Below are 13,244 nucleotides of genomic sequence, written 5' to 3'. Positions count from 1 at the left end.
CAATCAAGGTTAACTGCACTATTAATCAAATTGAAAAACAACACAGAAAGGATAACGTGCAACCAGGACACACTAAAGCACCCAGAAGAGCAAGGAGACATTATCAGATAGGGCGTGATTGCATAGAAAGAAGGAAAACGTGGTGTCAGTTCAAACTGGCACACACACAGTTATCTAAGGCAAAGTGGTGGCAACAAAGAGTAATTTGTTCCTCGTTATATAAACAAGAGCAGAAGATTCATGGGAACCCGTGCAAAGCATCTTAGGTCACACAGATCTCCAGCTGCCTACAGAGAATATGAACACTGGCTGCCGTCTTCAAGAAGACTGTACCTATGCTCATATTCGGAACGGAATAGCTTCATGCTGGACTCCTTGGCCAGAATGTAACAAGTACCACCATTACTAATCAGACTAATAAATAGAAAGTTTTTTAAGGTAATGAATTAAATGGCTCTTCACGTTTTTGTTTTTGTTTTTGGAGGATTTACTTTGGATTCTTCTGCTCTAAGACCCAAAGAATGTTAGATTGATTTTTTTTATTGGTGATTCTAAGTATATGTGTTTATAACAGTTAAAATTTAACATACTAAAAGTTTTATAGCATCTGTTCAGAAAAGATTATATACTATACAAACTATTCAAGTCATACAAAAGCACTTTTCAGTGTCTTTTCAACTGAGAAGAATCCTATTCAGCACGCTTCTCCTCCTGAGGCACTTCATACTGAGCAAGCTTTGCTTTCAGTTTTTTATTTTCTTCTACAGTAGTTTCATATTTCTCTTTCATTTCTGCCAATTCTAGGCGAAGCTGCTCTATTTCTGGATTTTCTGGGGTAGCAGCTCCTAAGTGATGCTTTAAAAAATCCAAAGCACTATTAGGTTTCTCTGGTTCTTCATATAAGGCTGCCAACACCTTGGTCAGCGTGTCCAGCACCCTGACTTCTCCAAGTACCTCCGGAACTGCTCGCGCTTCGAGTCGGCGGCTTTGTAACTTTGCAATGGGCCATGGTGACAGCGGCGCGGCGTAGCTGGCTTTTTTATTTTTATTTTTTTTGAAACAAGAGTCTTGCTATGTTAGTGAGGCTGGCCTCAGACTTCTGGGTTTAAGTGACCTGATCCTCTTGCCTCAGCTTGCCTAGTAGCTGGAACTAAAGATGTACACCATTGTGCCAAGCTGTGTAGTCTTGGTTTTCAATTTATTTATTTATTTATTTATTTATTTATTTATTTATTTATTTATTTATGTATTTGGTACTGGGGATTTTTTTTTGGTGGTACTGGGGGTGAAACCCAGGGGCTTTTCTCCCACTGGGCTATATTCCCAGACCTATTTTATATTTTATTTGTTTCAGCCTCCCAAGTGCTGGGATTACAAGTGTGTGCCACCATGCCCGGCTTGGTACTGGGGATTGAACCCAGGGACACTCTACCACTGAGCTATACCCCTAGCCTTTTTTTTTTTTTTTTTTTTTTTTTGCAGGTCTGGGGATGGAACCCAGGGGGATTCTACCTCTGAGCTGCACTCCCTGTCCTAATTTTTACTCTGTTTTGAAACAGGGTCTCACTAAGTTGCAGAGGGCCTCACTAAGTAGCTGAGGCTGTCCACGAACTGCGATCCTCTGGTCTCGCCTCACGAATGCTGGGATTACAAGTGTGTGCCACCATGCCCAACTACCCCTAGCCCTTTTTATGTTGAATAAGAGTCTTGATAAATTGCTCAGGCTGGCCTCGAACCTGTGATCTTCCTGTTTCAGCCTCCTAAGTATTGAGATGACAGGCATATGCCACTGTGTACACCTTTTGTGTTTATTGAACACTGGGGAGGGATTGCCCTGAAAACTTTCTGTGGACACTTCTTGTGCTCCTGAACAGGGGAGGAAGGTGAGTTCCAAGGATCTCACCCTGGGAGACAGGTTTGTCTCTTTGTATAGTTTCTTTCCAGCAAAGGATGTGGGTTGTTCTGGTATGAGAGACAGATGAACTGGAAAGGCAAGGGGCAGTATGTCATTAGTAGTTTTGCCTATGTGTGGTACTGGGGATGGGACCCAGTGGTCTTCTACCTCCCGGCTCTACCTTGGGCCTATCTTATTTCTTATTTGGCAGCAGGGTCTCAGAAGTTGTTGAAAGCCTCACTAAGTTGCTGAGGCTGGCTTCAAACCTGCGATCTGCCTGTCTCAGCCTATCAAGTACTGGGATTACAGGCGTGCGCCATCACGCCCGGTTTATAAACATTTCTAATTTCTCTTCATGCCAGCTGAGGATGCACACATCCTTAACACTGTCAGCCAGGCAGGTCCTCGCTTCCCTTGGGGAAGTCACAGGCCCAGATGGATGGTGGAGCTAGTACCAGGTAGGGCTGGGTGCTTGGCGAATGCCATGCTGTTTTTTTGTTGGTTGGTTGGTTGGTTGTTGTTGTAGGGTTTTTTTGTTGTTGTTGTTTGCAGTTCTAGGGATGGAACCCAGGCCATTCTACACCCCAGCCCTATTTTTCATTCTTTATTTTGAAACAGGGTCTCACTGAGTTGCAAAGGGCCTTACTAAGTAGCAGAGGCTGTCCGCAAACTACGATCCCCCTGTCTCAGCCTCCCGAATGCTGGGATTACAAGCGTGCGCCTTCACACCCGGCTTGCCACGCTGTTTTAATTACTGCTACTTTACAAGAATTTGATCATTCACAGGGACACCAGCTTTTATTTCAAGCATTTAGAGAAGTTTACGTTTTATGCATACTTTTCTGGGTAAATAGTTTAGCTGTTGTAAGGGAGTGAGACACAGGATTAAATGACTCACTTCACTCAGCAAGGCAAATTTCCCTCTCAGTAGGACTCAGAGCCCGACTCCTTGCCCTGGGCTCCGAGACACTGCGGTGCGGGCGGGCGGTGCCCGCCGGCCGGGGACGCGCTCCGCACCGGCTCCGCCCTGCGGCGGCCAGCCGGGGCCGGGGAGCTGCGGGCAGGGCGAGGCATGGCGGGCCGCCGGGCGCGGGGGGAGAAGCGCTGGCAGCTGGTGCGCTGGTGAGTGCGGCGGGCGGCGGGAAGAGCTCGGGGCGCTGCCCCAAGTTTCTCCCGAGCTGAGAGGCGGGGCGGACCGCGGAGATGGGCGCCGGGGCCGCGGGCTGCAGGGACCGGACCCCGGCCCGCGCCCTGCCCCCCACCCCCCCGCCTCGGCTTTTCCGCTGGTGCAGTGTGGGGGCCCCGTCGACCTGTTCTGTGTCTCTGAACGGGGCGGAGGACCTGATCAGCGGGGCGCAACCCGCAGCGCCGTCGCCCTCAGAGGGGCCGCGTCCCCCCCCCCCCCCCCCCCCCCGGCCCGGGCTGCGGAGCGGCCCCTGCAGTCCGCGGGCCGCGGCGGCACCGAGGCTGCCGGCAGCCGGGTCCCCTGCTGCGCTCCCGGTGCCCTTGCTCCTCCCGGCGGACTCAGAGCCGGCCATGGGCTCAGCCACCCCGGCCCTGGGAGGGCTCCAGTGTAAAAGAACCACTGGCCCCGGGCGTGGTGGTCACGCTTGTAATCTCATCGCTTGGGAGGCTGAGACAGGAGGATCACGCAGGTTCGAAGCCAGCCTCAGCTACTTAGTGAGGCTCTCAGCAACTTAGTGAGACCCTGTTTCCAAATAAAATATAAAAAAGGTCTGGGAGTATAGCCCGGAGGTAGAAAGCCTCTGGGTTCCACCCCCAATACCACACACACACACACACACACACACGCACGCACACACACGCACGCACACACACGCACGCACACACACGCGCGCATAAAGAACCATTGGCTGGGACCCCACCTATCCCACATCATCCCACCCACCCAGGGGCTCAGCGTCCCTGAAGTAGCATTTCTGAGCCCACCTCACTTGGTACTTCTGCAGTGGATACTAATGAGAGTAATGTCATCAGTCATAGCTACCTGCGCTCCGGAGCAGCCCCCAGGGCTCTGCGGTCATCAGGATTCAGGCAGGGAGTCACTTCTTTCTCACAGTAACACTCGGAGCTGTTAGCACCCCCCTTTCCAGATGAGGAAATGGAGGACCAGAGGGAAAACGGCCAGTCAGGGTCACACAGCCAACGCGTGGTTGGCGAGGTAGGGTTCGCACCTAGGCCTTGCTCAGGGCTCCCTCTGCTTTGCTTATTTTCTGGGCTGTCCCACCACCCCGGCCTGGCCACACTGCCAGGGTGAGCCAGCAAGGCGGAGGAGGAGGGTCAATGCGTTCCAGGTTGATTACTTAGCAGAGGAACCACTCTTCAAACCAAACTCCAATATAGACATCATATAGAAGTAGAATTAAAGCCGGGAGTGCCACACATGCCTGTAATCCCAATACTTGGGAGGCTGAGACAGGAGGGTCGCAGGTTCAAAGTCAGCTTCAGCAACTTACAACCTAGTGAGACTCTGTTCCCAAATAAGAAATACAGTTGGGATCCCAGTGTAGCTTGGAGGTAGAATGCCTCTGGACTCAATCCCCAGTACCCCCCAAAGCAGTATTAATCTGTTTGAAGAGCTGGGGAGGGCCGAGCAGTTACTTAGTGTCCTCATCCTCAAAATCAGGCACACCCTAGGATCCCAAAACTTTCCAGGTCAGTTCTGTCTACAGCGGAGGAAAGAGTATTATTATTATTGTTGTTATTATTATTATGTGTGTGTGTGTGTGTGTGTGTGTGTGTGTGTTATAGGGGATTGAACCCAAGGTATATCTCTGAGATATACCCCTAATCCTATTTTGAAACAGGGTCTCACTAAATTGTAGACGTTTTGCTAAGTTGCTACGAATGGCCTTGAACCTTTGATCCTCCTGTCTTAGCCTCCCAAATAAAGGTATTATTATTATTATTTATTAATTTATTTATTTTTGCACTGCTGGGGATGAAATCCAGGTGCATTCTACTTCTGTGCTACATCCCCAGCTGTATGTATGTATGTATGTATGTATGTATGTATGTATGTATGTATTACAGTACTGGGGATTGAACCCAGGAGCATTTTACCTTTGAGTTACACCTCCAGCCCTGTTTAATTTTTCTATTTTTAAAATTTTCATTGGTACGTTATAATCTTACATCTTAATGTAGTTCAAGGGATATTTGAGCTCCCAGCTACACCCCTCAGCCCTTTTTATTTTTATATTTATTTATTATTTATTTTGGGGGGGGACTGGGATAGAACTCAGGGGCATTCTACCTCTGAGCTACACCCCCAGCCCTGTTTTATTTATTTTTCTATTTTGGAACAGGGTCTCATTAAGTTGATGAAGTCCTCACTAAGTTGCTGAGGTTGGCTTCAAACCTGCAATCCTTCTGTCTCAGCCTCTCAAGTTACTGGGATTATAAGGATGTACCACCATGTCCAGCGTGCGCACGTGCACACACACACACACACACACACACACACACACACACACACGTATCTCAGAGGTAGAATGCCCCTGGGTTCCACCGCCAGTATTGCAAATATATTTTATATATATATTTATATTTTACAAGTTTGGGCCACTAGGCCTGGAAAGAGTGCTGTGCTCCACAGGCTGTCGGCCTTGGCCACCGCTTTTTGGACTTCTTACTACATCCCTTTGCAGTCCCTGTGGATGAGTAAGGATTCTTTCACTTGCAAATTGTAGAGATCAGCTCAATCAGGGCTCAGTGGTGCATGCTTGTAACCCCAGTACTTGGGAGGTGGAGACGGGAGGGTCTCAGGTTGGAGGACGGCCTCAGCAAGTCGTAAGACTCTCTCACCAACCCAGCGAGACCCTGTTTCCAAATAAGAAATAAAATCAGAGCCAGTAGTGGCGCACGCTTGTAATCCCAGTACTTGGGAGGCTGAAGAGAGGAGGCTCTTGGTTAGCACACAGCCTCAGCTACTTCGTGAGGCCCTCTGCAATTTAGTGAGACAATGTTCCAAAATAAAGAATAAAAAATAGGGCTGGAAGTGTAGCGTGTAAATAGAATGCCCCTGAGTTTAATCTCCAGTACTCAAAAAGAAAAAAAAAAAAAAAAAAAAGAATCAGGCTAGGGGTGTAGCTTGAAGATAGAATGGCTTGAAAGAAAACAGAATTTATTGGCTCATAACTAAAAACTCTAGGAAGTCTTGATGTTTCAGGCACAATTGGATCCAGGTGCTCAAATAATGTGCCAAATAATGTTTGGCTCTTTCTACTCCTCTGCTTTCCTCTGCTCCAGTTTTATTCCTGGAAATAAAACTGTGGAAACAAGGTGGCCATTAGCAGCTGCAGAGCTCCCCTTCCTCCAAGATTAATTCTCAGGGTGGCATCCTATTGGCCTGGCTGGAGTCACATGCCCATTGTGGGGTGTGTGTGTGTGTGTGTGTGTGTGTGTGTGTGTGTGTTGGTACTGGGGATGAACCCAAGTGTGGGGTGGGGGTGGGGGACGGCTCTACCTTGAAGCTACATTCCTCAGGCTCTCAAACCTATGATACCCCTGCCTCGGCCTCCTAAATTGCTGGGGTTACAGGCATGCACCACCATGCCCAGCTTTATAGCATATTTTAAAAATTATTTTTTAGAGCCAGGTGGGGTGGTGCACACTTGTAATCCTAGCATTTGGGAGGCTGAGACAGGAGGATTGCAGTTTGAGGGCAGCCTCAGCTACTTAGTGAGGCCCTCAGCAGCTTAGTGAGACCCTTTTTCTTTTTTATCTTATTATTTATTTATTTATTTTGCAGTATTGGGGATGGAACCCAGGGGATTTTCTACCTCTAGTCTATAGTCCCAGACCTATTTTATACTTTATTTGGAAACAGGGTCTCACTAAGTTGCTGAGAGCCTCACTCAGTAGCTGAGGTTGGCTTTGAACCTATGTGATCCTCCCGTCTCAACCTCCCAAGCACTGGGATTACAAGCATGCGCCACTAGGCCTGGCTAGTGAGACCCTTTTTCAAAATAAAGAATAAGCCGGTGTGGTGGCCCACGCTTGTAATCTCAGCATTTGTAATCTCAGCATTTGTGAGGCTGAGACAGGAGGATCGAGGTGCAAGGACAGCCTCAACTACTTAGTGAGGCCCTCTGCAACTTAGTGAGACCCTGTTTCAAAATAAATAATAAAAAATAGGGCAGGGGGTGTGGCTTGAAGGTCAAATGCCCCCGGGGTTCCATCCCCAAACCCGAAAAACAAACAAACAAACAAACAAAAACAAAATAAAGAATAAAAAATAGGGCTGGGCGTGTAGCTCAGAGGTAGAATGCCCCTGGGTTCCATCCCCAGCACAGCAAAACAAACAAACAAACAAACAAACAAACAAACAAACAAACAAAAAACTTCAGCTGGGTATGTTCTTATGAGGTTGGGACAGAAGGATTATAGGTTACAGGCCAGCTCAGCAATTTAGTAAAGGGCTGGGGATGTAGCTCAGATGTAAAATGCCCCTTGGTTCAGTCCTCAATACCAAAATAAATAAAAAAGTTCATTATTTATTTTGAAATAGTATCTCACTAGGTGCCCATCTGGTCTCAGTCTCCTGAATTCAAGCCATCCTCCTGCTTCAGCCTCTGGAGATACAGATGTGTTGCCGCACCAAGCTTTATCTTTTTTTTTTTTTTAACTGTAGATTATTGAATTCAGGGACATTTTGCTTCTGAGTTACACCCCAGCCCTATTTTATATTATTATTATTATTATTATTATTATTATTATTATTATTATTTTGCGGGTCTAGGGGTGGAACCCCATTTGATCTCCGAGCTACACCTGCTGCCCTAGTTTCTTTCTTTCTTTTTTTTTTTTTTGGCAGGTCTGGGGATGGAACACAGGGGCATTTGACCTCCGAGCCACACCCCCTGTCCTATTTTTTATTCTTTATTTTGAAACAGGGTCTCACTGAGTTGCGGAGGGCCTCACTAAGTAGCTGAGGCTGTCAGTGAACCGCGATCCTCCGGTCTCAGTCTTATGAATGCTGCGATTACAAGTGTGCACCACCACACCTGGCCTCTAGTTTTCATTCTTTATTTTGAAACAGGATCTCCCTGAGTTGCAAAGAACCTCACTAAGTAGCTGAGGCTGTCGACGAACTATCTCAGCCTCCAGAATTCTGGGATTGATTACAAGCGTGTGCCACCATGCCCGGCTTTATTCTTTTATTTTGAAACAGAGGCTCACTAAGTTACGGAGGGCCTCACTGAGTAGCTGAGGCTGGCCCTGAACCTGTGATTCTTCCATCACAGCCTCTGAAGTACTTTTTTTGTGTGTGTGTGGTACTGGGGATGTAAACCAGGGGCATTCTACCTCCAAGCTGCACCACCAGCACTATTATTATTATTATTATTGTTGTTGTTGTTGTTGTTATTATTATTATTATTTGGTGGTAGTGGGGATGGTATACAGGGACATTGTACCTCTGAGCTACACCCCCAGCCCTATTTTTTAGTCTTTTTTTAGTTTTGAAACAGGGTCTCCCTGCGTTGCAAATGGCCTCACTAAGTAGCTGAGGCTGTCTGTGAACCGCAATCTTCTGGTCTCTGCCTCCCGATTTTTTATTCTTTATTTTGAAACAAGGTCTCACTAAGTTGCAGAAGGCCTCACACTAAATAGTTGAGGCTGTCTGCAAACTGTGATCCTCCCGTCTCAGTCTCCCAAATGCTGGGATTACAAGTGTGCGCCACCCCACTTGGCTCTTCTAACATTCTTTTTTTTTTTTGCGGGTCTGGGGATGAAACCTAGGGGCATTCAACCTCCGAGCTATACCTTCTGCCCTATTTTTTATTCTTTATTGAAACAGGGCCTCACTAAGTTGTGGAGGGCCTCACTAAGTAGCTGAGGCTGTCTGCAAACCGTGATCCTCCTGTCTCAGCCTCCTGAATGCTGGGATTACAAGCGTGAGCCACTACACCCAGCATTCTTCTTACATTCTTTTCTTTTCTTTTCTTTTCTTTTTTTTTGGTGGTTCTGGGGTTCCTGAAAACCCTTCTACCTCCAGGCTACACTCCCAGACACCTATTTTTTTTTTATATTTTTTTTTATTTGGAAACAGGGTCTCTTAAACCAGCGCGGCTGGCTTTGAACCTGAGCGATCCTCCTGTCTCTGTCTCCCAAGCGTGGGGATTACAGGCGTGCCACCACACCTGGCACCACACCCTGCTATTTTATTTTTATTTTGAAACAGGGTCTTGCTAGGTTGATGGGAGTCTCACTACTTGTTCAAAACAAAATTAAGAGCCGGGCGTGGTGGCGCACGCTTGTAATCCCCACGCTTGGGAGGCGGAGACAGAAGGATCGCGCAGGTTTGAAGCCAGCCGCGCTGGTTTAAGAGACCCTGTTTCCACATAAAAAAGTAAAAAATAGGTCTGGGAGTGTAGCCCGTGGGAGTGTATCCTGGAGGTACAAGGGCTTCCAGGAACCCCAGTACCACCAAAAAAATAAAATAAAATAAAATAAAATAAAGCAGCTTTCTGGAAAGGTAATATTTTGACAGGCAGAGATGAGGTGGAAGGGATATTCTAAGGCAGAGAAGACACATTCAGACTGGAACGTGTAGAATTTGTTTAGAACATAACAGCTAACTGGATTGGCTGGGGGATCAGACCTGTATAGAAAAGGTGTGAGAAACAGGACTGGAGATAGTGGAGCCAGGTGCCAGTAGGCATGAGTGCTACGCCAAAGAATTTATATTCAGTTTGAACCATGGGAGTCTTTTCATTTTATATTTTTGGTACTGGAGGGGCTAGAGATATAGCTCAGTGAGAGTGCATGCATTCCTGAGTTCAATCATCAGCATTGCACTCCAGGGCATTCTACCTCTGAGCTACACACCAGCTAAAGCTGGTCTTGAACCTGAGCTCCTCCTGTTTTAGCCTCCCAAGTATGGGGATTACAGGCATGTGTCACAATGTCTGGTTTATTTTATTTTTTTATGGAAACAGGGCCTCTCTAAGTTGCAGAGGCCGGTGTTGAATCTGCAATTCTTTCTCAGCCTTTCAAATTTTGAGATTACAGGCATCCTCTACTAACCTGGGTTTCTTTCTAAAGTTTTAAGGATTGATAAATGTAAAAGGTTGACCCTGGCTAGGCGTGGTGGCGCACACTTGTAATCCCAGTACATGGGAAACTGAGATAGGAGGATCATGGTTTGCAGACAGCCTCAGCTACTTAGTGAGGCCCTCTGCAACTAAGTTAGGTTTTGTTTCACAAAAAAGGATAAAAAATAGGGCTAAGGGTATAATTCAGAGGTAGAATGCCCCTGGATTCCATCCCCAGTACCACAGAAACACACACACACACACACACACACACACACACACACACACACACACACACGGTTGACCCTGTACAGTATTTAATCTCCATGTGTGCTGTTCTGTAGAATTGCAGATACACAGCAGGTTAATAGGGATGGGTGGTCTGTTCTTTATATTCAGTGCAATCCAACTCAGGAACCACATTTGCTAAGTTAGTAGGCTGGATTCATCAATGGAGACTCTCCGAGGCAGTGCGTCCTGAGTGTGGCGGCTGCCGCTCTTGGAATCTTTGCTGCAGGCTGGCTCTGGGAGCTAGAGGACTGTGGGAGAGTACTGCAGGGATTTCAGAGCTGCATCAGCCTGATCTTTGCATTTTAGTGAGGGAACAGACAAGAACATAAGTAACAGAGGTCCGGCTCACAGAGGGCTCACAGAGCTGTGATCAAGGCTAAGCAAAACATCCCAGCGGGGCGTGGTGGCGCACGCTTGTAATCCCCGCGCTTGGGAGGCTGAGACAGGAGGATCGCACAGGTTCGAGGCCAGCCTCAGCTACTTAGTGAGGCTCTCAGCAACTTAGTGAGACCCTGTTTCCAAATTAAAAAAAATATAAAATAGGTCTGGGAATATAGCCAGGAGATAGAAAGCCTCTGGGTTCCACCCCCAGTACCACCAAAAAAAAAAAAAAAAAAAAAAGAAAGAAATGCAGCTGCCCTGCTCGGTCCATCCTGTGGGGCAGCAACTCTAAAAAAAAAAAAAAAAAAAAAAAAAAATCCCAGGAACCTTAGTGCTAACTTGGATCTGGCAGGGAGGCTGAGGGCAGATTCTGAGGTGGTGTGGTTTGGGCAGGTGGACCAGGGAGTGTGGGCCTGGGGCAGAGATGAAGGAGGCCAGTTCCGTTACAGGAGTGGCCTGAGCAGGCAGGGACCGTTTTAGAAGGAAAGCCTGGCTGGGAATACAGGGTCTGTGTGTGAATGAGCAGGGCGGCATATGACAGTGGGAAATGCTGGAACAGAAGCAAGTGGGAAGCTCGGCATCTGGGGTGAGCAGTGAGCCCTGCATTTCACACAAACTGGCGAGCCACTGACCTTTTAGGACAGGGAAGGAGAAGACAAGATTTGCACTGGCAGGTAGGGTCTGACAGAGAGGAGGGAGAAGGTGTGATGGCTGGAGGGACTGTTTAAAAGGAACTGGATATAGCCGGGCGTGGTGGCACATACCTGTGATCCCAGCATTCGGGAGGCGGAAACCTCAGGATCATGGTTTGAAGATGGCCTCAGCTACTTAGCGAGGCCTGTGCAAATCAGTGAGATCCTGTTTCAAAATAAATAAATAAATAAATAAACTAAAAAATAGGGATGGGGTGTTGCTTGGAGAGAGAATGCCCCTGGGTTCCATCCCCAGTACCACACACACACACACACACATAGACACACACACAGACACACACACAGACACACACACACACACACCCCAACAAACAAACAAACAAGCAAAAAACAAAGAACAAAACAAAAAAAAACTGAATGAACTGGGCATAGTTGCACATGCCTGTAATCCTAGCACTTGGGAAGCTGAGACAGGAGGATTACAGGTCCAAGGCCAGCCTCAGCAATTTAGCAAGGCCCTCAGCAACTTATTCAGACTTTGTTTCAAAATAAAAAGTAAAAATTGGGCTGGGAGTATAGCTTGGAGATAGAATGCCTCTGGGTTCAACCTCCAGTACCCCTCCTGTTAGAAAGAAAGAAAGAGAGAAAGGAAGGAAGGAAGGAAGGAAGGAAGGAAGAAAGAAAGAAAGAAAGAAAGAAAGAAAGAAAGAAAGAAAGAAAGAAAGAAACTAGATGCCAGGGGTTGAAGATGCAAGGAAGGCCTGACCTCTGCTGCTTCCTGTGTGTGTGGCTGTAGGCAAATCCACTTCTTCCTCATCTCTTTTTCAATGGGGTGGGCCAACTGGGCCCAGTGATGCATATCTGCAATCCCAGCACTTGGAAGCCTGAGACAGGAGAATAACAGGTTTGAGGCTAGCACATGGTAACTTAGGGTGACCCTCAGCAATTTAGCAGGACCCTATCTAAATAAATAAATAGATAAACACACACACACACACACACACACACACACACACACACACACACACAGAAACAAACAGGGTTGGAGGTGTAGCTTGGAGATAGAATGTCCCTGGGTTCAGCCCCCAGTATTGGTATTGGAGGGGGACAGAGAGAGAGAGAGAGAGAGAGAGAGAGAGATTGGAGAAAAGAAACAAAACTGAAGTGTTCAGGGAGGCTTGATCATGGGTTAAGCATATAAAGAGGCAGAGGATGGTGGAGGCCAAAGGGCCGCAGGAAGGGATGGTGATGATGACAACACGTGGGGCCGTATTCCAGGCATTACCTCATTTAATCTTTTTTTGTGTGTGTGTGGTACTAGGGGTGCAACCCAGAGGCTTTCTACCTCCGGGCTATACTCCCAGACCTTTTGTATATTTTATTTGGAAACAGGGTCTCACTAAGTTGCTGAGATCCTCACTAAGTAGCTGAGGCTGGCTTTGAACCTGCGTGATCCTCCTGTCTCAGCCTCCCAAGCGTGGGGATTACAAGCGTGCGCCACCACGCCCGGCTTGACCTCATTTAATCTTTGCAGCAACCCTTCAAGTGGGAATTATTATTACTCTGTGTTATAGATGAGGAACTGGGGGCTCACAGGAGAAAATCTCTCATATACAGATGGAATCCAGATTGGGGTTCCCACAAAGCCAGGTACCCACTTTGCAGAATGGAGGACAGTCCCTCCCACCTGTATCTGGAGTATGGGCCACAGGAGAAGGGAAAAGGAGAGTGACCAGGTTTTAGCAGGGAAGGAAGTGGAAGCAGCACCATGTGGGATTCATTTCACACTGTGACAGGCTGAGCACTGGAGGGCAGCGGTGCTGAGTGTGCACATGTGCCCCTTAGTGTGGGCCTGTATGTCTGGTGGGGTCAGGGCAGCCTCATGCACGGTCTGTTAGCCTAGGAGTGGCCATGTGCTGGGCCCCACATCCTCATTTACAGAATGTACTTGTCAGACCAAATGAA

At 47.4% G+C, this 13,244-nt stretch overlaps 1 protein-coding gene and 1 pseudogene across 2 annotated transcripts in view; one reads left to right on the top strand and one right to left on the bottom strand.

The window, feature by feature from the left end:
* Positions 1-690: 690 nt before the first annotated feature.
* On the bottom strand, positions 691-2,968 carry LOC308275625 (c-Myc-binding protein-like; annotated as a pseudogene). Its single transcript has 2 exons — positions 2,841-2,968; positions 691-993 (listed from the first exon to the last, which is right to left on the bottom strand). The product of its transcript is annotated as a c-Myc-binding protein-like (transcript).
* The window catches only part of RAP1GAP2 (RAP1 GTPase activating protein 2), a gene marked incomplete at both ends in the record, with an annotated part of 286,135 nt that continues 275,857 nt past the window's right edge, over positions 2,967-13,244 (top strand). The window contains one exon of the mRNA XM_080713983.1: positions 2,967-3,016. Coding sequence (XP_080570109.1) covers positions 2,967-3,016 — 50 coding nt within the window. The remainder of the gene's footprint in view (positions 3,017-13,244) is intronic.

This window comes from Muscardinus avellanarius (assembly GCF_963383645.1).
Source record: "Muscardinus avellanarius genome assembly, chromosome: 16".
NCBI classification, from domain to species: domain Eukaryota; kingdom Metazoa; phylum Chordata; class Mammalia; order Rodentia; family Gliridae; genus Muscardinus; species Muscardinus avellanarius.
Note: the sequence above shows the minus strand (reverse complement) of the source record. Positions and strands in the feature narration are given on the sequence as shown.